This window comes from Mus caroli, unplaced genomic scaffold (assembly GCF_978045245.1).
Source record: "Mus caroli unplaced genomic scaffold, Mus_caroli_1 scaffold_17, whole genome shotgun sequence".
NCBI classification, from domain to species: Eukaryota; Metazoa; Chordata; class Mammalia; order Rodentia; family Muridae; genus Mus; species Mus caroli.
In genome coordinates, this window is record NW_028227272.1 from 29,856,726 (window position 1) to 29,880,109 (window position 23,384).

The 23,384-nt window shown below is 44.5% G+C and overlaps 2 protein-coding genes across 7 annotated transcripts in view; one reads left to right on the forward strand and one right to left on the reverse strand.

Annotated features, from left to right (window-relative positions):
* Window positions 1-19,196, reverse strand: part of Rubcn (rubicon autophagy regulator) — a 54,707-nt gene extending 35,511 nt beyond the window's left edge. For 4 of the 5 annotated variants that reach the window (XM_029470262.2, XM_029470258.2, XM_029470261.2 and 1 more), the window contains exons 1-2: window positions 11,283-11,536; window positions 116-269 (exon numbers count right to left, since the gene is read on the reverse strand). In XM_029470262.2, coding sequence (XP_029326122.1) covers window positions 116-269; window positions 11,283-11,350 — 222 coding nt within the window. In that variant the 5' untranslated portion in view covers window positions 11,351-11,536. Of the gene's footprint in view, window positions 1-115; window positions 270-11,282; window positions 11,537-18,761 lie in introns of those variants that run through there. The other variant, XM_029470263.2, reaches the window with a different exon arrangement.
* A 59-nt stretch (window positions 19,197-19,255) lies between these two features.
* Fyttd1 (forty-two-three domain containing 1) overlaps window positions 19,256-23,384 on the forward strand; it is a 31,025-nt gene continuing 26,896 nt past the window's right edge. The window contains exon 1 of one of the 2 annotated variants that reach the window (XM_029470264.2): window positions 19,256-19,501. In XM_029470264.2, the coding sequence (XP_029326124.1) occupies window positions 19,399-19,501 (103 nt within the window). In that variant the 5' untranslated portion in view covers window positions 19,256-19,398. The remainder of the gene's footprint in view (window positions 19,502-23,384) is intronic. The other variant, XM_021185247.2, reaches the window with a different exon arrangement.

The following is a 23,384-nucleotide window of genomic DNA, read 5'->3' on the forward strand; positions in this document are numbered from 1 at the left end:
CTGATGTGTCCCCTGACCCCTGCAGTTTTCTCACTGCTCTGACACCTGTGGCATATCCGGCACCAAGGGAGCCGGAGCTGGGCACGGAGCGGGGGAGGGGATGAGCTCTACATACCTGGTCATGGATGAGCCCATGATACAGGATGTTCTGCATGTCCCTGCACAGCCGCTCCAGGCCACCATACTTGGACCAGACATTGGGGCAGTTGGCTGACACCAAACCTTCCACGGTCGTCTTCAAATTACCCAGCAGCTGCCAGTGCTCTCTCCTGAAATCAAACCCAATGGTTAGCTAGGTCTGTTGTGCCTGATCCTCATCATACAGATCAAAAGATAAATAAATAAAAATAAGAGGAAGAGAAAAAAGGATCTCCTGCCCTACATCCTAACCTTCTCTCCCCTATTAATTTTTCACTTCAACATTAGGGCCCACCCTAGAGCATTACTGTTATAAAGACTCACTTACATGGCATATTATGTATATTTGTGGTTTTAGGAGGGCATTCCACTAAAGATTCATTTCTGAGCCAGGCAGTGGCGCTACACACCTTTAATCCCAGCACTAGGGAGGCAGAGGCAGGCGGATTTCTGAGTTTGAGGCCAACCTGGTCTATACAGTGAGTGTCAGGACAGCACAGGCTACACAGAGAAACTGTCTCAAAAAAGCAACAAAAGATCCATTTCTGAATAATGATAATATATAGGCAAAAGATGAAAACACCTGTCTACAATCACAAATATTTTTTAAAATTCTCATGTGAACGGATGTTTTTGCCTACCTATCTGCCTGTAACCACGTGCATGCATGGTGATGGTGGAAGCAGAAGGGGGCATCGGAATGACAGGTGGCTGTGAGCTGTCATGTAGGTGCTACGAATTGAACCCGTACTCCGGAAGAGCAGAAAGTGCTCTTTACCACTGACTGACTTCTCCAGCCCAAAGTCAGAAGAAGCCTTTTATGTTAGAAACCAAGCCCAAGCCATCGGCCCTGCTTCTTATTCACTATATTCCCAAGCAGTAAGTGGAGCATAGTAAAGGGCAGAGGGTACCTCTCTCTCTCTCTCTCTCTCTCTCTCACACACACACACACACACACACAATTACAGATAAGAACACAGACGACTTGTAACTTTTTTTTTTGAGACAGTCTCATGTATTCTAGGCTGCCCTAGACCTCACTGAGTAGCTGAGGGTAACTTTAAATTTGTGATCTTAGCCGGGCAGTGGTGACACACGCCTTTAATCCCAGCACTCAGGAGGCAGAGGCAGGCAAATTTCTGAGTTCGAGGCCAGCCTGGTCTACAGAGTGAGTTCCAGAACAGCCAGAGCTACCCAGAGAAACCCTGTCTCAAACAAACAAACAAACAAACAAACAAACAAACAAGTAAAAAATTGTGATCTTATTGTTACTACATCCCAAGTGCTGAGATGACAGGTGCCTGCTACCTGCTCTGGTTTTACACAGTGCTAGAGATCAATCAAACCCAGGGCTTTCTTGTGCCAGACAAACACTCTTAACTACTGAGCTGCATCCCCAGGTCACCCATTTTTTTTTCCTGTGTTTTTTTTTTTTTTTTTTGGTTTTTCGAGACAGGGTTTCTCTGTATAGCCCTGGCTGTCCTGGAACTCACTTTGTAGACCAGGCTAGCCTCGAACTCAGAAATCCACCTGCCTCTGCCTCCTGAGTGCTGGGATTAAAGGCGTGCGCCACCACGCCCGGCTTTCCTGTGATTTTTAAGTGGATATTAAAACAAAAAGGTTTCAAGTTTGCACTGAAGTCACTTTGAGACATGTCCTCACACCAGGCAGTTGTCACCTTCTACTAGATTCCATTGGAAAAGTCAGAAAATTACTGCCCTTGATCAAACTGGTTCCTCGTAATCCCTAGCATTTTCTCACCACAGCTTTTAAACTGTAAAAACTCAAAGCCAAGTGCAGTTGAAGGCAGGAGCTGGCTGTGCTGACCCACGGGACAAGGAGAGCGGGAGGGGATGATGTGTTGCTCTTGGCCTCTTAGCCCCGACTATTAACTGCACACATTACATCATCTTCTTTTTCATTAGTAGACTGTTGCTCTTTCCTCTTTTCATGGTGGTTACAGGAAACAGAAAAGATCTTCATCAGGAAAGGTAATCCTGAGTACTTTAAATCGCACACACCAGCAGGGGAAGGATTCTGAATTCTAATTCCTTCCATTGATACAAAACTGACTTTTGTGCCTTCCCTGGGTTCTTTTAGAAAAGTGGCAGAGTAAAGGCAGACAGTAAAATCCCAAGATAAGGAAGTGACAGGCGTGGGGTAGGAGACTCGTCTATACTTGAGGGATGGGCAGATTGGGATTCGCTCTGAAGGCCCTGTGAACAAGAGTTTGTTTGAACAGGGAGACAGTTGGGCTTTCTTTTCCTGATTAAACATCTGAATCACCAGCTGGTGGTTCACTCCCATAATCCCAGCACTCAGAAGGCTTCAACAGAAAGACTGTCACAAACTGAAGGCCAGCCTGTATTACAAAGAGGGTTCCAGGCCAACATGAGCAACAGAGTGACTCTGTCTTAAAAACAGATATACTGACTCAGCAAACTTTTCTTGTATTTCTACCCCACTCCTAAAATGCCCCCAGAACTAAGGTAATCACTTAAAGTGTCATTTATTTTTATATTATGAGAAATTGCCATTCCAGAGGCCAACTGACTACCAACTGTTCCTCACGGACTATATATCCTATGCTTCAACAGGGCTAATAAACCTCTGGTCTATTTTGAGTAACTCGGTTTTCACATTCCAACAAACTACAATCGAGCCTTACAGGCCTAGCAGCCAGTGTGGCTCAGCAAGTGGCTGCATACCCGTGTTCTGACTCATTCTGGGCTGACCCCACAGTAACTTCTTAAAGAACATCACGAAGCAGACATCATTCCCGGCTGGAACTCTCAGGTCCTAGAACCTCTGAGCACTCCGAACAGCTTCCTCTGGACAGAGCTAAAGAACCTTCCTTTCCCACAAGAAAGTGCCTCCAAGAGGCTGAAGCTACAAAGACACAGCTCTTCGACGGTATCCCATGCACTCTATACTTGGTAGACGCTCATTTGGAAGAAACATAAGCCTCTAAAAGTTGGATGATATAAATAATTCCAGAGTTGAGACACTGAATTAACTTGAAGTTCACAAAGTGATATTAGGTTAATCCATTCGTGCCTGAACCTTAGATGTAAGTCCTCACCATGGAGGACAAGTCCCTGTTCCCAAGAGTGTGTGCATGCATGTTTGGGGGTAGGGAGGAGTATTTATACAGGGACACATGGAGGCCCGAGGACGACCTCAAAGTGTCATCCTCAGAAATGTTGTCTCTCTCTTTTGAGGTGGATCAGTTATGCTGCGATGGTTGGCCTAGTAAGCCCCAAGTATCCTTATCCTCTCCCATCAGCTACCAAGCCCCACTCTCTGCACTAGGATTCCCAGTGTGTACCATCATGTCTAGCATGTTTGCTTGGGTGCTCAGGTCCTGCCACTTATAAGGCAAGCAGGGTTTTGACTGAGCTGTCTCTCTAACCCCAGCGCTATCTGAAAAGCATTTTAACAGGCAAGATACATTTTTGCTAGCCTGTTCGACTGTAATTGTTTGGATGGATATCATCTTCACATGTAACCTTTACCTGGACAAATCAAAGCCTTTGAAATGTGTTAGGCAGAGAGAACCTCTTCGTTGCAGATTTGATAAAGCTGTCATAGACACAAACAAGATGCATAACCCATCTCCGCCTGAGTCCTTTCACCTGCTCACAGTAAAGCCAGTCCCAGGATGTAATCCTCTATTTTCTTGTGGGAGGATTCTAACCACAACCCTCCTTTAAAGAGAATTAGAAGCTAGCTAAGTGACTCAACTATCTGGGGCAGAAATAGGTTCCTAACTACTAACTCAGTCTTAAGCCTGCCAAGTTATAGTAAGAAATGACACTCAAGACTGAAATAATGGGGCTAGAGAGATGGCTGTCCTTCCAGGGGACCCAGGTTTGATTCCCAGCACCCACACAGCAATTTACAACTAGCCATGAACTCCAGTCACAGGGCTCCAACTCTCCTTCTGGCCTCCACACGCACCAGGTACACGGGTAGAGCATAGATACATATACAGGAAAAATACCCACACACCAAAATAAATCAACTTAAAAAATTAAAACAAGAAAAGTTACAACTTGTTACAAATGTTTCTAAAAGCCATATACCATATATGTAATATGAAAATATAGGGCTGGTGAGATGGCTCAGTGGGTAAGAGCACCCGACTGCTCTTCCAAAGGTCCAGAGTTCAAATCCCAGCAACCACATGGTGGCTAACAACCATCCGTAACGAGATCTGGCGCCCTCTTCTGGAGTGTCTGAAGACAGCTACAGTGTACTTACATATAATAAATAAATAAATCTTTAAAAAAAAAAAAAAGAAAATATAACCACTGAAAAAATATAACATATGATAGATGATAAATAAGTGAAGACACTACACAGTTGTTATGGGCGTTTGTTTGTGGCAGGGTTTCTCTGTGTAACAGCCCTGGCTGTTTTAGAACCTGCTTTGTAGACCAGGTTGGTCCCAAACTCACAGAGACCCATCTGGCTCTGCTTCCCACATCCTGGGATTAAATGCATGTAAAACCTCACCTGGTAATGCTATACAACTATAAAACGAGATTCAGTGTAAATCTATTGGCAGGTTAGCAATTCCCAATGTTCATGTGCTTCTCCCGCCCCATTTTTATGTGTCTGTGTGTGTGTGTGTGTGCCTCTCTCTGTCTCTCTGTGTGTGTCTGTCTCTGTCTGTTTCTCTATGTATTTGTACCGGTACACATAGAGGCCAGAGGACAACCTCAGAGTGTGTCATCCTCAGAAGTGTTTGTGTGTGTGTGTATGTGTGTGTGTATGTCGACCAGAGGTGACCCTCAGCTGTTATTCCTTAGGAGCCGTCACCTTGATTTTTGACTCACTGGGACCTGAGGCCTGCTGCTTAGGTTAGGCTGGCTGACCAGCAAGCCCCGGGGAACTGCTTGTCTTAGTATCCCAGAGCTGGGATTACACTTATATGCTACCACAACTAGTTTTGCTTTTTGCTTGCCTGTTTGCTTTTACCATGGATTCGAGGGATAGCATTCAGGGCCTCATACTTGCAGAATAATCTCTTCATCTTCTGAATTACCTCCCCAGGGCCTCCAATGTTCTTTTTAGAAGCAGAAGGAAGCGCTCTAGCATATCCCCTTCACAGTATGTCATTTATCTAGGATGGATATCATTACCGAGATCATAGTTAGAGGTCAGGTTGTACCAAGTAAAGTATTGATTTGATTCCTGAAATGGAGGGTAGAACATGATATCAACATGACAGAATGCTAGAAAAGAATTAGAATTTTGACCAGAAATACTTTCCAAAGCTTTGATAGCATTGGAGGCTGGGGGGAGACGGGGAGACAAGACAGGACTGATCTCAATGTAAAATTACTAAAACATAAAACATGTTAACAGGGTCACCTTGGTGGTATGAGGAAACTAAAAAGGACAAGAGCTGTTTATAGACTTTTCTGAGATTAGCAATTATAAGAGACCCACAGGGGCTGGGCAATGGCTCAGGAGTTACAAGCAATTGCAAAGCTCTTGGACTCAGTTCCCACCATGCACATGGTGGCTCACAACTGCCTGTCACTCCAATTCAGGGGATCTAATTCCCTCTTCTGGTCTCTGAGGGTGCACGTATATACATGCAAGTAAACACTCATAAACAAGTTAGCAAAAAAAAATAAAAAAGACTGGAAAGTACCATAAAGGATTTTTAAATACTCAAATGTCAAAAGGTTTCTCACGCGGACAGACTCTGACTAGGCAATCCCCTGGGACTTTCAAGGTCTAGAAAGAATTGGTTACTCCCTCTATGTACAGAAATACACAAAATAAAAGAGAAATAATTATTGATAACACTGAGGTAGCAAGAGACTCCCATATTTAATTTGAGTTTAACATTTCTTCAAACCTGGATATATAATTTGTTTTTAATTACATAATATTCAAACTCACCAATCATACCAAACTTGAATGATACAGGGATTACTGAATTTCAACAATGGGAATATTTAACAAAAGGCAGAATTCCTTACACTAGGGACTATAACCATGGCTGACATGCAAGCCCCTTAGTATGGAGTTCATACACCGAGACCTTGGTCTCGGTCTAAATACTTTCCTACTAGAATCCCTCAATCTAATACAACAAAGTCTACTTAGTGTAGTCCATCACCGGCGTGTTGACCTTACTCTGACTTCTGGTGTTTTATTTACCAGATCCTCCTACTTAGAACATCTTGTCACCTCACGCAGGGATTCAGGCTCAGCTCTAGCTCAACTTCTCAGGGGTATTAAGTAATCTGCTTCACTATGATTGCTTTGTTAGGATCCTTAATCCTGTGCTATCAATAGACCATTCTTCTTGGTAATACTTTAAAATCGTTATTTTAATTACTACATGCAGCTTGTGCCAATTATGCTGTCTATGTCCCAACAAGTTGATGAAACACATGTAAGGAATGATTTTACAAGAGAAGGGTGAGGCTGGAGGTGCTGGTAGTGGTGGTGATGATGGTAGTGGTGCACACCTTCTGACCCAGCACTTGGGAGGCAGAGGCAGGCTGATCTCTAAGTTTATGAGGCCAGCCTGGTCTACAGAGCTAGTTCTGGGACAGCCAGGGCTACAAACACACACACACACACACACACAAAACCTGTCTTGAAAAACCAAAATAAATAACTAAATTAAAGAGAAGGGTATGACAAAGGAGGAAGAAAAAGAGAAAAAAAATTGATCCCATAGATCTGAAAACTTGTCATAAACAGAAAGAAGCGCCAGAGGCAAAGTGACTGCCATCGGCTGACACACCTCCCCCCCATGCCCTCTAACACACTTTCCCTGAAAGCTTCCAGGATGTATCTGCAGGCAGCGGGGGTAGGGGGATGGGGCTGGAGTGGGAAGCATTTGATACAAGTAATCGAGTAATCGAGCTACACAATGAAGAATGCTCAAGAATCCTGCGATCACGTCTTTACCTCCCATCCTGATGCACTGTCAATCCCTGGCATCAAGGTGAAAGGAAAAGGAGATGAGAGATGAAGATGGAAGGAGAGAAAGGGTAGGCTGTGAGGGAGAGGCAGGAAGGAGCAGGTCTGGAAGGCCTGCTGAAGGATGACTAAGCTCTTCAAGCAGACAGGGAGAGACTGTGAGAGTGCAGAGAAGGCTGAAAACAGTCCAGGTGACTGAACGCCATGAGCCAGGGACGAAAACACAAACTGAATACTAGTTTCTTTCCATCCCTTTAAATGCTGGATCCTAGCTATTCCAATGCGATACCCTTCGTTTTACAGGAGACTGCTTCCAAGCAAGTACATAATGTAATCTAAGCATGCTACCTCACACTGCAGGCAGCCCCTGCTCATCCTTCCCACTGGCCCTGTGTTCTTCTGTTCCCAGGTCATCAATATGTCTATGGCCTTGGGAATGAGAGACGAGTACCTGAGACTGACTTTATATGACTACCTTCAGGGGCAGCCATTTTCCTACAGACAACAGAACCTCATCGTTCACTATGGCTGAAAAAATTCCAGTGTTATATACAAATCACAATGGGAAAAATCACCAAGGATCTCTGAACAAACATGTAATAACTTTGTTTCTGGAAAGTTAACTAAGTGACTGGAATGTAGACCTGGACTGAGAAACTACAGTTGGAGAGGAAAATTAGTTAGGTAGTTGTTAGGAAAATCTCCACTGTGAGAGTGTGCCAGCAAGTGAGTGTGCACCTGCTCCTGCCTGGACCTGTGGCCTTTGGAAAACAGAGCTTCTTTCCAGAAAGCAACCACCTTTATCGGTTATTCTGGTGAATGAAGTTCTAGGAAGGGTTTATCCCACCTTAGGATCCATCATTTAAGTCCAACACAATCCAGACCCAATTAAGCAGCGTGTTCTACATCCTGGCTGTAGGAACATCAGTCGGTAAGCCTGGGGAACGCCTGCTGGGCTGCATCCTTTCTGTTCCTGCTGTTGAGAACTCTAGACTTGGAGTTGCTGAGGTTTCCCTGTAGAAAGTCTCACTGAGAAGGAAACCAACAAACCAGGGCCCATCGGAGATATGGACAACACCTGACTTTTCAGCACCAATGTTTGGCTGTGCCTAAAAGCAATACTATGCCCCGGATTTTAAAAAGGAACAATAACCATTATATCTGTAAATGGATAAAAGGAATTCAAGGAGCAATTAAGGAAGAATTCACAGAAACGAGTGCTTGCTTGGATAGGGGACATGGGGAAGAGAGAAGTATGACAGTGAGGTTAGGGCTTAGCTGACTGAGTGGAAAATGCCACAGATGGGCTGAGGACACAGGAGGGGAAGGTCTGGTCCACTGAGTGCTCGGCGGAGTCACTGAAGTGACTCTGTGGGCCACTGCACCAGGAAAACTGAGCACTGGGTGGAGCTGAGCTCCTAGCTCTCAAGTGGACTGCACTGCTCAATAAAGCCCAGGCTGCAGAGCAGTACTGAAGGACTCTGGCTTTGGATGACAGTCCCTTCCAGCAGACAGCTGGCATTTAAGGAAAGTCCAGGGAACGAGAAGTATCAGTCTTAAGCACAGCCGTATTTTGCCATCAGAGAGTTAACTACATGGAAAACAGTGGAGGAGCCTATGATTGTAAGTACACTTCTAGGGTGAAGATCTAGGTCAACACCCCAGTCTCCCACGAACCCGACTTAGCCAGAGCTGCCATGGAACTAGGAAGAAAAAGCTACCCCACTGCATGTGGACAACACACCTAGCTCATGGAAACTTCAGACTGGACACAAGTACACAACCCTTTGTACTTTAGTACATACCCGGCATACTGAGAGGAACTTGAGCTCATTATTTTATTTAATTCTTATGATCTCCCAGCAGGGAAGAACACTGGGCCACAGAGGCAGGACTCAGTAAAATGAGCAAATCGAGCACACAAGCTGGGATTCCACCGTAGCTTTGCATATAAGAAATGAAAAGAGAAGTCTGAACTTTCACTGCGAGGCTCTGGCTTGGATGACTGAGTGCAAAATGCTATGAACTGAGATCAAAACAGAAGAGAGGCTTGTGGTGGGCTTAATTATGCACATTTCTTTATCAAGTGCTTGGAAAACTGTCTCTCCTTTATGCTTAACAAGTGCTGTCAGCTCACTAAGATGACATTTTGAATTGTGTGTTGTAGTGACCATGAAAAGATTATGTTTGCAGTGGTCTGGCCACAATGCCTTAATTCTCTAACATAAGGCGTGTATTTACCAGTGTCTATCTAAGGAGTTAAGGAGGCCATCAGTACCATGAAGCTTCATTAAACACACATTCTGAACTAATTAGCCACTAACAGAGAGTAGCTTTACAACAACAGTTTGAGCGAGTGACCATGTGTGTGTGTGTGTGTGTGTGTTGGTGGGTGTGTTGGAGTTGTTTAAAGCACTCTAGTTAAGAAGCAGGGGTAATTGATTGGAAAATATATCTGCAAAGGAGTTGTCCTGTACACCTAAATGACCAGCACAGAACAGTAAGAATTTAGCATTACTGTGTACATTTGTCACTATTAGCATGTGGGGCAGCAGCAGAGTGTAGAGATTAAAGGTGTGAGTCTCAGTTCTACCAGAGATTCACTGCGTGATGATGGCAAGTTACTTATCCTGTCAATGTCTCTGCTTCTGCACCTGGGCAGTGGTCATAGGTATAGTAGCTACCTCACACAACTGTTAAGATGGTCAATAAGTTAACCTTCACAATGCTGTCAAGGCAGCATCTGGTGTATAATAAAGAAGTAATGGATAATTAACAAACTAATGCAGGTCCAATTAAATGAGAAAAAACAAACCAAGCAAATTTAAATATCTGACCCAGTCTGCCCCACACAAAACAGTACAGGAAAATCCAAATAACCCTACAGCTTGCTTACCAGCTACAGGGTACCATTTACATAAAACGCTTCACAGACATCTGGAGAAAAATAAATAGCCAAGTATAAAAAAGCAGAAACTAAAATGTTGAAAGGAGAAGTAAGACATCTAGTTTCATTTAGTATGCACCATTCATAGACCTCAGGCAAGAACTCCAAGCTCGACTAATTCAGTAGGCCACAGGCTATATCATAGCAGAAATATCTTCACCCAGGCACTGTTCAGCTCTCCCCTAGGAATATTTTAAGGTAAATTATTTTGCTTCTAGTCGTGGGACTTCATCTGCTCTGGAGACCATCATTGTACTAAACCTATTTTAAGTGTCAAGAAAAACTCCCTCCGGCCATATTTCTACTGTGCCTCTCCTCCTGCATCCTCTTAAGATGTTGAGACCCTGCTTCTGTTGTTCTTGAGGTGCTGAGGATGGAGCCCAGGGCCGCCTGCATGCTAGGCAAGCGCTCTACCCTGAATTACACTCCCAACCTAAGACCAGTTGTTAATGAAGCAATCCTAAGTAGGACACACACACATATATATAAGTGTAATTGTTTAAATTTAAAAAGAAAATAAATCTTAAATCCCCCTATTTCTAGAAGTTAAGGCTTTCTGACAATAATTCCACATAAACTTGAGCTTACTTAGTTTGCATTGTAGAGAAGAAGCAAAGGGGCTGAAGAAAAAAGAAACAGAGGTCCTCTCAGGGCAGCGGCATCTCACTGACAAAGGACATGCACACAATTTCTGTCCCTTCAGCGAGCCCACACCCAGTGCAATCAGTTTCTTTTAACTCACAGGCCTACCTCTCCTCCTCACCCACATTCATCTCTTCCTAACCTTGCTGAACCACTGTAATCTAAAACCGTAGCTCCCAGAATATCTTAGCACCCTCTTAAAATCGGTCTGGGTTATCACAAATTTTAACGCAGGGCACCAATCTTGTTTCTGCTTATCTATAGACTTTGGCCTATAAAAATCTCACTACAGCACCTCAGTCCTTTCTCCCAGACTCTCAATGTCCACCTCTCCTCTGGCAGTCTTGTATCTTAGTTTCTTCACTGTCTTCCCTGGCCCTCAAAGAATCATACCCACAGTTGCTCACCGTCCCTAAATTCATCTCCTCCCTTGTCCTTATACACGCCCCACCAGTCCCTCCTCTTGGAAATTCTTCCCAAACAAGTCACTTGAACAGTAGCTCTACGGGCTGCCGCGCCCCGCACTGCGTGTCATGCCAGCCAAGTCTCCCTGTGCTCCCGCGCACGCAGCAGCCCCGACTGCCAGCGGCTCCCAGCCCACCTGCTCTTCTCTAGCAGACGCTCCCCATCGCCGCCGCCAAGATCCATTCCCGCGCCCTCCGGACGCATCCGGACTGTAAGGCCGTCTCGGGGCCGGAGAGAGGCTCCAGGCCGCTTCGACCGCCAGGGTACCCGGAGCACCCTCAAGAGAGGGGAGGCACCGTGGCTGGTGAGCTCAGAGCCATTCACTACACCCTGACAGCGACAGAGTCAAGGACTGCTGCCTCAGCTGCCGCTCTACCCCTGCCACCCCCACTTCCGGCTCCAAGAACTACAATTCCCCAAAAGCCCTTCGAAGGCCATCCTTCTCCCGGCATGCACTGCCACATCCAATCCCAGGCTCCCCTAACCTGGGTACACAGACGCCAGCTGCGTGCTGTGCTAGGCGAGTTTCCCTGGGTAGGGAACCTTGATTAAAAGCTCCATGTAATGAACGACAGTCAGAAATTCGAGGGCGAACTCCTGTCACACTTTACTCAGGAAATCAGACTCTGTCGGAGGTTAAAATAGACAATAAAACTGATATAATCCTAACTCGATTAACTTCACTTCAGTCCATTCCTGATTTAATACTTCTTGGTGTTGGAAGCTCCAAGCATTTACACCAAGAGATCACAAACTGAACCAGAAAAGAGCAGTAGAAAGGCTAGGAAGACTTTGAGGGAAGGTTTCTTGCAGGAGTGATGTCGGGTACAGGTTACTGTTTTCTTTTTCTAAATGTTCTTAAATGTATATGCGTGTGCCTGAGTGTATGTGTGTGCATCACGTGCTTGTATGTGCCCGTGAAGGCACTGGAACAGGGACCCTCTGCAAGAACAGATAGTTAACCCTTGAGCCAATTCTCCACCCTGTTTTGGTATTTTAGCTCAGGTTGGTCTCAAATTCAAGACCCTCAGCCTCCAGAATGCTGAGATTATAAGCATACACCACCAAAGCCGTGCAGAGCAGTTTCTAGGATAAGAGTTTAACAAGGAGGGGAGGAGAGGCAGGAAGCTGGACAAAACAGCTCTGACAGGTATTAAGAAAATAGCAGTTTTGAAAATTGTTGCTTCTTAGTTATCAAAACTGAGAAAGGGGGCTGGTGAGATGGCTCAGTGGGTAAGAGCACCCGACTGCTCTTCCGAAGGTCCAGAGTTCAAATCCCAGCAACCACATGGTGGCTCACAACCATCCGTAATGAGATCTGGCACCCTCTTCTGGAGTGTCTGAAGACAGCTACAGTGTACTTACATATAATAAATAAATCTTTAAAAAAAAAAAAAAACTGAGAAAGGGCAAGAGGGTTCAGTAAGTAAAGAAGCTTGCTACCGAAACTAACCACCAGAGGTCAAGCCCCAGACCTCCACGGTGGAAGGAGAGAACCAACTCCTGAGAGTTATTTTCTCCCCATGAATGTACATGCATGCATGCACTAAATGTGTATACACACCCACTATATACACACATATATAAAGCTTTTTAAAGCAAAGGAGTGGGACACAATGATGTGGGCATTCTCATGCAAGCAAGACCAGGTTATGAAATGACATGTTAAGGAGTTGGGATCTTAGCCATAGAACAGTGAGTTTTATCAAATGAGAGGATATGGCAAATGTGCTTACAAAGCTAAGTTTGACAATGTGGAAAGGAGATAGAGTAGGTATCTCACTAGAGGTAAGAGTGAAGTAGATAGAGATTGGTGATCCTTAGACTAGTCTGTGCATGATAGTCAAGAGTAAGACAAATCAGCTGCAAGAAACAAGAGAGATTGGGGCTGGAGAGATGGCTCAGTGGTTAAGAGCACTGACTGCTCTTCTGAAGGTCCTGAGTTCAATTCCCAGCAACCACATGGGTGGCTCACAACCATCTGTAATGGGATCAGATGCCCTTTTCTGGTGTGTTTGAAGACAACAACAGTGTACTCATACATTAAATCTTTATTTGAAAAAAAAAAAAAAGAAAAGAAAGAAAGGAGAGAATGGCAGAAATTCTGAGCTGGACTGTTTCAGTCTTTTTCCAAGAAGGGAGTCTCACCTTAGCTGTAACTGAGTGTTGTCAAATGAACACTGGGACTTTTGGTTGCCAGATAATATAGTATTGCTTTGTTTCCCAAAAAACAAGCTAGAATCTGCCCCTAAAGGTATAATTAACTACATTTCTAAATTCTGCCAGACTATTGTTCAGACCAAGGAAAGCTTGACTCTAGGCTGAGGTGGCCCTGTGGTTGCTAATTTGCAAGCCCAGGCCTAAGCTAGAGCAAGGGCTGGAAGAACAAGGTTGATTACAACAATATGAAGGCATGAGAATCAGCATTATTTTGTGAAGGGCTGGATACAGCAAGTGGGAGGGAGGCCCATTAAAACTAACGAATGTTAAAAAGGTCTCGGCTTCTAAAGGGTTTCTATCTGGGATGAGCTGTAGCTCCAGGTTGAGAGCCCCTAAGTTCAATCTTCAGCACTAGGTAAAGGGGACATAGTGGTGGATGTCTGTAACCTCTGGACTGGACACAGTGGCGCACGTCTGTGACCTCTGGGCTGGACACAGTGGCGCACGTCTGTGACCTCTGGGCTGGACATAGTGGCGCATGTGAGGATTGTGCCTGAGCTATAGTAAGACCCTGGCCCAAGGGTGGGGCATGGAATCAAAGCTCAGTTGGCAAAGCAGCAGCATCAATGAAGCCCTGAGAAAGCCCAAGTTCCATCTTCAGCGCTTGCCTAAAGAGCCAGGTGAGTTCGGGGTCCCAGGAGAGAGCCTACATTTCAAGGAGGAAGAAGAGGGCATGGGAATGCTACAGACAGACATGGCTACCCATGGATGAGATTCTCAAATAAATAATAATATAAAACCAAATTGGACAGCTCAAGAGGTTGAACTTCTGGTAGACCAGAAGTTGATCTCTGGCCTCTACACACCTGTGTGCAATGAATTGTAGAAAGTCTCTAAGGTGCTGAAAAAAATACCATTGCTCTTTAAGCTGAGCAAAGGTAAGAGATACCATTTCCATATTGTTTACTGCTGATCCTCTGGGCCTAGTACAATGTCTGGCTCTCAACTCCTACCTGAACCTGTGTGTGCACATAAGCACACCACACTAAACATCCACCCACATATAATATATAATCTTAAATACTACATCTGATAAAAATAGTAACAATTGCTGTTTACATGCAACATGTGACATATCATTCCCTTGCTTATCTGGAATCCATATTAATTGGCTCTCAGTTTCCTCTAACCATACTAGATGCTGTCTTATTTATACTGTATGAAATCAAACCTCTACAAAGGGCGGGAGCTGCTTGAATTCTGTTTCTTTTGACTTAGATGAGGATCCTGAACTGCTCCACGCCAGGCAAAGGTATGTGCTCCACCCAGCACAGCACCCCATTGATGATGTAGGTGCTCAGAAAGTGCCTTTTACTCTGCAAGTTGTGTGAAGTTGTGAAGCACGGTAACCATATTGTTTGCTGCTTATCCCCGAAGGCCCATTACCACACCTGGTGCACAGTGAATATATGATTAACTGAAGAGCAATTGCTCACGCACCTAGAAAATGCAGAGTCGGTCTTTAACTCCAGCTTTTGTTAACATGGCTGATCAACATCTCAGTCCGTTGTGAGTGGTGACTCTGTGCTTGAAAGTGTGTGTGTGTGGGGGAGGTTGGGGGGGGTGGGGACGGGACAGGGAAGGCACAGAGGCAGAAGCAATGAGGCAGCTGGTCACATCCACAGCCAGGAGGCAGAGAAATGAAAGGGCAAGTTCAGCTCATAGACTTGTGTTGCCCACATGGAGTGTGAGCCTTCTACCTCAGGCAACTCAGCCTAGAAACTTCCTCATAACCACGCTTGAAGGGGCGTCTCCTAGGAGATTCTAGGTCCTGCTAAGTTGAAAATTAATATTAACTCTCACGTAGCCAGAGCTGACTGAGACATTACTAATATAGGTATTGTAGTCGTAACTTTTTATTCTTTTCTCTCAATGTAAACCCAGTTAAGTCCTGGCTATGATCCTGGAATTACAATTTATTAATATGATATGAGGGAGAGATAATTGAGATTCATAGACTTTAACCATTTACCTCTAGTGACAGAGCTTCTGAGAATCAAATTCAGAGCTGTAACTCCAAAGTCAGTTTGACTATACCATCTAATTAATTTACATTGATTACTTCCAAGTCTAGTCTTAACGGTAATGTTTGTACTGAGACCACAGCTCTGATCACAACTTCATATTTAAACTTTAATTGATGCACTAGTACAAAGTCAGATTTCTTCACAAAAATACTAGTGATTATTAATGAGTAATAGAACATGTGCAAATACTGGTGCCCTCATATGTTGTTGATGACAATATAATATAGGCTTGTGAAAATCAATCTGCCAGTTTCTTACAAAGTTAAAGCACTGTCATATGGTCCAGAAATCTATATCCAGTATGTTTCTAAGAAGTTAGGACTTCTATCCATGCCAAACTCATGTATGAAAGTTCATAGCACACTATTTATAATAACCAAAAAGTGAAAACAGACAACTGTCTATTAACTGATAAAGAAAACACTAGATCCATGCAATGAAATACATTCAAGTATCAACAGGAGTGAGGGTTGGACTTAGTGTTAAAATATGAGCAATCCTAGAAGACCTTGTTTAGTGAAAGAAGCTAGACACAACAGATTGTATACTGTATGATCCTGTTTGTACGAAATGTCCAGAATGAGCAATCTATAGAGACAGACAAGAGAGGTATGGTTGCTATGTTTGTTTTGCTTTGTGTGTGACCTATATGCTGGTATAGTATTACGACAATGCTTTATTCTTGTATCTTTTGAAATCCGAGAGAGTCTATGAATCTTTGAGGCCTTAGCCCTTGGGAACTTGAAATTCCAGATAAAACAAGAAGGATGAGATACCAAGGAACATTCTACAAAACTAAAAGATTTGGAATCAGGCTTCAGTTTTGAGAAGAGACGGGGACAAAAGGTAGTACTTTCTGTATTGGTACAAAAAAGTTTTTACATATTAGAATATTTGTTATTTGTTCTATACATACCCAAAGTTAAAAAAAAAACAAAATTCCAAAATCTAAACACACCTGTTTTGTTATATCAAATGCAAGCTTTCAAAATCTAAATGCCTTAACTTTTTCATATAGATTAGAAAGAAGATTAGAAACAAGATGGGCTGGTAAGATGGCTTAGTGAGTGAGGGTGCTTGCTGCTAAGTCTGACAATAAGAGTGTGATCCCTACATGGTAGAAAGAGAGAAGGGACTCCCACAAGTGGTCCTCTGCTTCCACATGTGCCATGTTACATGTACTCATATACATGCACACCACACACATATACAGTCAGTCAGTCAATCAATCAATCAATCAATCAATAATAAATGTAAACAGACTTTCCAAGCTGGGTATGGTAGTGTACACTTGGCACTAAGAAGGCAGAGGTGAGCTGGGTGTGGTGGCGCACGCCTTTAATCCCAGCACTCGGGAGGCAGAGGCAGGCGGATTTCTGAGTTCGAAGCCAGCCTAGTCTACAGAGTGAGTTCCAGGACAGCCAGTGCTGTACAGAGAAACCTTGTCTCGAAAAACCAAAAAAAAAAAAAAAAAAAAAAAAAAAAGCAAGCAAGCAAGCAAGCTGGGCTGGATGGCTCAGCAATTAAGAGCACTGACTGCTCTTCCGAAGGTCCTGAGTTCAAATCCCAGCAACCATATGGTGGCTCTGTAATGAGATCCATCTGTAATGAGATCAGATGCCCTCTTCTGGTGTGCCTGAAAACATCTACAGTGTACTTACATTTAATAAATAAATAAATCTTAAAAAAAAAAAGAACCAATCTACAATTCTTTTCTGTAGTTTACTTCTACAAATGAGCAGAGAGTGCAGAAGTTATAACTAATGGCAGAGGGCTAATGCAGGGAGCAACATCTTGTGCTTGGAGGATCTCAGAAATGTAAAGATAGGGTTTCTGGCCTCAAACTCAGAGATCTGCCTGCCTCTGCTGGGCTTAAAGTTGTGCACCGCCACCACCCACCTCAGGATTGTAAAGACTCTTAGGTTAATTTATGCAGACTAAGGCCTATAGCATTCCATACGGTAATATAACAAGTGACGGAAGAGAATGATAAATGTTGTACTCAATAAGCCCAGGAACGGTAGAACCTTTCTTGTTTGGTTGTTTGTTTTTGGTTTGGTTGTTTTGAGACACGGTCTCACTGTGGAGCTCTGGCTGGTCTGGAACTCTGAGATCTACCTGCCTCTCAGTGCTAAGTCCAAAGGTGCCTGGCCTCACCCACATTCTTCTTTACAATCTAGCTTCCTCAGTTGCTAGCAGTTCAAGGGGTTGGGGTTGGAGAGTAAAATAGCAAACTCAAGGACCTTGTGGCAAAAGCATCAGCTATTCTACTATTCTACGTGCCAGATTTTACTGTTGAATCTTGCTGAAATCAAACTTTTTACCATTAGTTTCTTGTATGCCCTCATAGGTGTGTGCTATGTTAACTGACTATATACAGTTACAGTTTTGCCATGGGAAAGAAAACCAACTTGACTTTTGTTGTTGTTTTGAGACAGGTAATCTTTACATAGCCCTGATTGTCCTGGAACTATGATCTGGCTTGTTTACAGCTTACAGAAATTCACTCACTATTCTTTGCCTCCCGAGTATTGCAATTAAAGGCACTGGAAAACACACCTGGCCCAACTTGACTTTTGAGAATAAGGAATTGTATTTCTCAAATTCTCAATAGAAAATTATACATTTCCTCAAGATAAGACTACTATGATTCATCAAACACCCCAAAACATCATGCTTTTGGATGGAATCACGACTTAAGAGTGGCCTTTTCTTTTAACCATATTGTAAGAAGCATTAGTATGTAGTTTTAAGATGGATCAATAGCTGTCACAATCTTTACAAAAAAGGGTAGATACGCTATAACCAGGTCTCAGCTGGTAAAAGTTAGAAAATATGTTATTAATAGATGCAATTGTACATGATACGAAGTGTTTTAAAGTATGGAAGCTCCAAGCAAAAAATAGTAAAATGTGTCATGGCTGTTGAATTTGCAAATCACATGGATTGTGACATTACTAAATTAAATATAGGATAGTGTGGTTTTCAGATTTCTTGGGTCACCACAAAGCTAGCTCAGGTCTCTACTAAAGAAATTTTAGGAAGTGAAGAAAATGGTGGCACAGATTTCTACACGAACAGAACACTTGACGCTGTTTTTTCCTTAGATGAAAATGCCTGAGATGGTTTTGAGCTGTTATGTGGGGGATGGACTAACAGGCATGCTTACACGCAAGTGCGTTGTAGAAAATAAAGTAAAAAAAAAAGGGGGGGGGGATAGATAACATTTCGTAAAGGGGAAACGAATTATTAAGCTGGAATGGAAACATTAAGTTTTTCTATAAAGACGATTAAGGAAAATATATATATTTCTTTCGCAACTCAATTGAGTAATAGAAAAACGCAAGCAAATAAACAGAAGTACTTACCCTCCCAAGGGAAGATGAGGTCTTATTAAGGTAACTAGTACCGTGCCAAATGTTTATAGAGTGCCGACTGAGACAAGGTACAGATACATTAGTATCTACTTTTATTGTTAAGGTGACTCAAGAACTGTCACTGCAGCCTTTGCTATCAGACGTGGCAACTCAGGGACAGGGGAGCTGGGACCCATCGCTGCACTCTCGGCTCGCAGGGGTCTGTTCAGCCTCCCTAGGCTGCACTGCAGAGGGGCGTGCCGAGCCTTTCCGCAGCAGGACGGGTCGGAACAGCAGGGCCAGGCTAGTCTGAACGACTAGTCAGACTCGGTTTCGGAGGCGCTGCCAATGGTGTGGACTGTCGAGGGGCTAAGACAGCGGCTATTCCTGGCGCCCTGGGCTGAGGCTCCAGGACGGCGCCCCGCACCGGCAAGGGCCGCTAAGCGCCAGGTTCTCGTGGGCCGCTCTAGCCCGCAGCTCGTCTCGGTAGTCCCTCTCCCCCGCCCGCTGCTGGGAGGTGGGAGGGCGAGGACGCTGCCGGCGCGCGTGCGCGCTCTGCGCTGCAGCTAGTCTGCGTGCGTGAGTGGGAGGCGGCGGGCCTGCGACTCTGGCCTTCCCGGCTGACTGCTCCGACGCCGCAACCCCAGTCATGAACCGGTTTGGCACCCGGTTGGTGGGAGCCACGGCGACCCCGCCGCCGCCACCGAAAGCACGAGGCAATGAGAACCTGGACAAAATCGACATGTCCCTGGGTGAGAGACCAGGGTGGCCGCGTCGTGGTGGGGGGAGGGGGCGGGAACCACGGTGGGGGAAGGGGCGGTTGACCGCGGTTGCCTGTCGGGTTTGGTTGCGCGTGGGCGGAACCGGCGAGGACCCCCCCCCCCCCCCGAGGTGGGACGGGAGCGACCCCGGTGTGTCCCACCCCCGGGGGTAGGGAGGGGTCGTAACAAGGACTGGCGGGGCCCGGCGGTCCGCAGGGTCCGTAGCTGCTGTCTTCTTTCCCCGCAGGACGGGGTCTCTTGGGCTACCCGGGCCGGCGTGTGCTCACCCACCCGGGGCTTTTCCTTTTAAAGGGTCTTAGAACCAGGCTGGGGCTGCAACTGACTAAAGCCAGCAACCGCGAGAGTAGCTTGTCTGGTGTGAATGCCCAGAAGTGCGCTGGGCACGGGCGATTTCCAACCGGCGCCTCCCCTGGGAACGCCGGGGGTCCCGGACACGGTCCCTGAACGGCCGCTCGGAGGGGTGAACCGTATTACTGTGTTTGATTAGGTGTTTACTGAAGCGTGTTCCCTAGCACGGTTTCAAAGTTAGCCAGTTGGGGGTGGGGAGGGTCAGAGATGTACCTAGATTGATAAAATGTCAGGTAGAACATGGGGTCCCGTGTACATAAAAAGGATGCCGTGGTTTGCTGCTGATTATGTAAGAAAAGCATGAGGATTGTTTTTTATTTTCGAAAAAAAAAATATAATTCAGATCCAACAGTATGAGGGCTTCTGTTTGGTTTGGCTTAGCAAATCCAAAAGTAATTCCTTTTTTTTTTTTTTTTTTTTTTTTTGTAGAGTCAAGTTATGTATGGTACTGGATAGAATCAGTGCTCTCTTTTTCCTCTTTCCGGGTCTCTTCTCACCACACCGTCCCTCTTTGATATTTTAAAATACCTGAATACTGAAGTTGTGTTTCTTTTCTAATGGAAGGCTATCCTGGGCCTCAGAAGCCCAGGGACCATACAGCTCAAGAGGGGAGCAGGTGTCCCAGTGGAAGGGCATCCTGAGACACGGGTGCCCAGGAACCACACAGCTCTGAAAGGAAACCTTCGCAGCTCCCAGGGGAGGGTATTCCCAGCTGAGCTGAGGAGCTCAGGAGTCTCCGCTCTACTCCACTTCTGTGCTTCTCTTCATTGCTTCTTGGCTTCTTCTTAGTCACACCAGGCAGCAAATCTTAAGAGATTTATTGGTGGATCCAGAGAGAAGAGGGACGAATACAGTAATGGCTGCCCTCTGTTCCCACTCTAAGACAACGGAATTGGACAAAAGGCAAGGGCTTATATAGGGTTTCTTAGGGGATAGAGCTTTTCAGGACAGATTTCCAGAATAAGTATTGGTGAGTTTTCCTACTCAGGTATTGGTGAGGTTTTGTGGGAAGCTCGGCGATTGGTGGGTTTTTCCTGCTCAGGGATTGGTAGATTTTTCAACCCTTTTCTCTGTCTTGGGTCCCATGGGTTAGGATAGGAAGTCCTTTCCTACCGACCGACCACAGGCCCCTTTGGCTGAGCTGCCATCACGGAGAGGCTGGAAAGGAGCTGTGGACCTGCCACGGTGGGACAGCTTCTGCAGCGGTATTTCAAGGTGGCACGTTTCCTTTCCCACCTCTAGGCTTTAGGCTGAGGTGGAAAAGGAGATGCATCACCGCGATGGCTCCCGTGACAGCTCTAGGCCGAGGAGGTGATGAGATGCCTCCATTTTGTCTGCTCCTGTGAGGGCGTCTTAAAATGGCCCTAGGCTGAGGTAGGGAGGAGGAGCTGGCTGCTTAGGGACTGCAGAACTTCGATGTAAGCTCTTCTGAGGATGTTGTTTAGGGTAATCCTGGGCCTGGAAACACTCTGATACTTCTTTACACTCGTGTTATCTCTTCTGTCACTTGGAAAGCTTTTGATCAGCAGTTAAGAATTCTTGCTTGGTTTCTGGGGTTGCCTTAATTAAAACCTAATATTTGAACTAGTAAATTAACAGGAATATGTTTGGCCTTTGTTTAGTCTGACCACATTGGCTGATCAGTAATGAACTCCAAAAATTAAAAAAATAAGAAAAGACAGCTTTTGATTGAAAGCCATGAATTTGTATAACATGTTTATTGGATGCTAGGCTGTAAACTAAACATTTAATATAATTTAATGTAACCTCACAAGAGTTGTACTCCTAGTGCTAAGTATGTAGAGCCATACTATTTCATGAGCACCCTGCTTCTGACATTTACTAGCCCTGTGACTATGGACAAATTGTCTAAAAAGGTGATGACAGTAGGGGCTAGAGAGACTGTTCTTGCAGAGACCCAAAGTTTAGTTCCCAGTGCCTACTTTGGGCAGCTTGGCCCAGACCATAACTCCAGCCTCAGAGATCCCATTCTCTCTTGATGCCCATAGATACTGTGCTTACATGCACAGATTCACAACCATACACACGTAATTAAAATAAAAGCCTAAAAAAGGTGATAACAGCTATCTCATGGAATTGCTATATTAAATGGGTGAATAGGCAAATGAAAACTGCTTGGAACAATATTTGGTGGACAACAAATGCTATGCATCTACTTACTGAGACAGGGTCTCACTATGTACCCCTGGCTGGCCTGGAACCAGGATGGCCTGTAGACCAGGGTGACCTCAAACTCATAGAGAATCACCTAACTCTGGCTCTTGAGTGCTGGAATTAAAGGCCTGTAGAAAGCAGAAGACGGTGTCAGATGCCCTGACCACAGGGAATTAAACCTCTGTCTTGTGGGAGAGCAGCAAGTGCTCTGTTTTGTTGTTTTTTGTTTTGTTTTTTGAGACAGGGTTCCTGTGTAGCTCTGTAGACTAGGTAGGCCTTGAACTCAGGTATCCACCTGCCTCTGCCACTGGAGTGCTTGGATTAAAGGCTTGCATTACCACCACTGGTTGCAGCAAGTGCTCTTAACTGCTGACCCATCCTCTAGCAACAGAGAATATAATGTAGATCATTATAATGTAGTTCGTTGTAATGGATCGTTTTTCTTCTAATGTTTACCCTGTCTACTCACTGGGTGAGAGTGGCCATGTTCTCCTTTCATATTAAAAAAACTTTGAGGACTTAGATAATAAGATGTCTTCCTATTTTTAATTTTAGTTGTGGCAAGAATTGTATTATATACTAGTAATCAACACTCTAGAAGATAAGGTAGGAGAATCATGAGTTTCAGAGTAGTGGGACTTCATCTTAAATTAATTTCAGCTATATTAAAGATTACTCTGTGTAAAAGTTACTTTGGTATGTCGGACATTGTAGCATATGCTTTTGATCCCAGCAGCTCCAAGGTAGAGGGAGATAGAACTGAGTGAGTTCCGGGCCAGCCAGGGATCCATAGTGAGTGGAACCTGTTTTCAGAAACAACAATGAAATTACCCCAGTAGTCAAAAATCAACGCCTCTTTTGCCCCAAATCTTTTGACCAAATTCATTAAGTATATTCTCAAAGTTTAGAAGTTGTAAATATCTGCTGGAAAGTAGGTTAAGGGAAAACGATGTTTTTCTCATTTTGTTCTCAATGAGAACTTAGTAATAAGTTCTTATGTCTGATATTTATGAAACCTTTTGTTTTAATCCTAGTATGATCGTTTAAATATAATGTCTCCCAAAAGGCTCCTATATTGAAGGTGTGGTTTTGCCAGCTGGTGGAGCTGTTGAGAAGTGATTGAATCATGAAGGCAATAATGCCGTCACTGGATTAGCCATTGATAAATTCATAACTGAATAGGCTATTTAGGTGAGGTAGGGCCTCGTTGGAGGACACAGTTACTAAAGGTGTGCCTTTAAAGGGTAGCACACACTTCTTTGCCTGGATGTCAGGAGGCAGTCAGCTTTCCCGCAATGCCCTTTCATCATGATGCCATTTGTCAGTACAG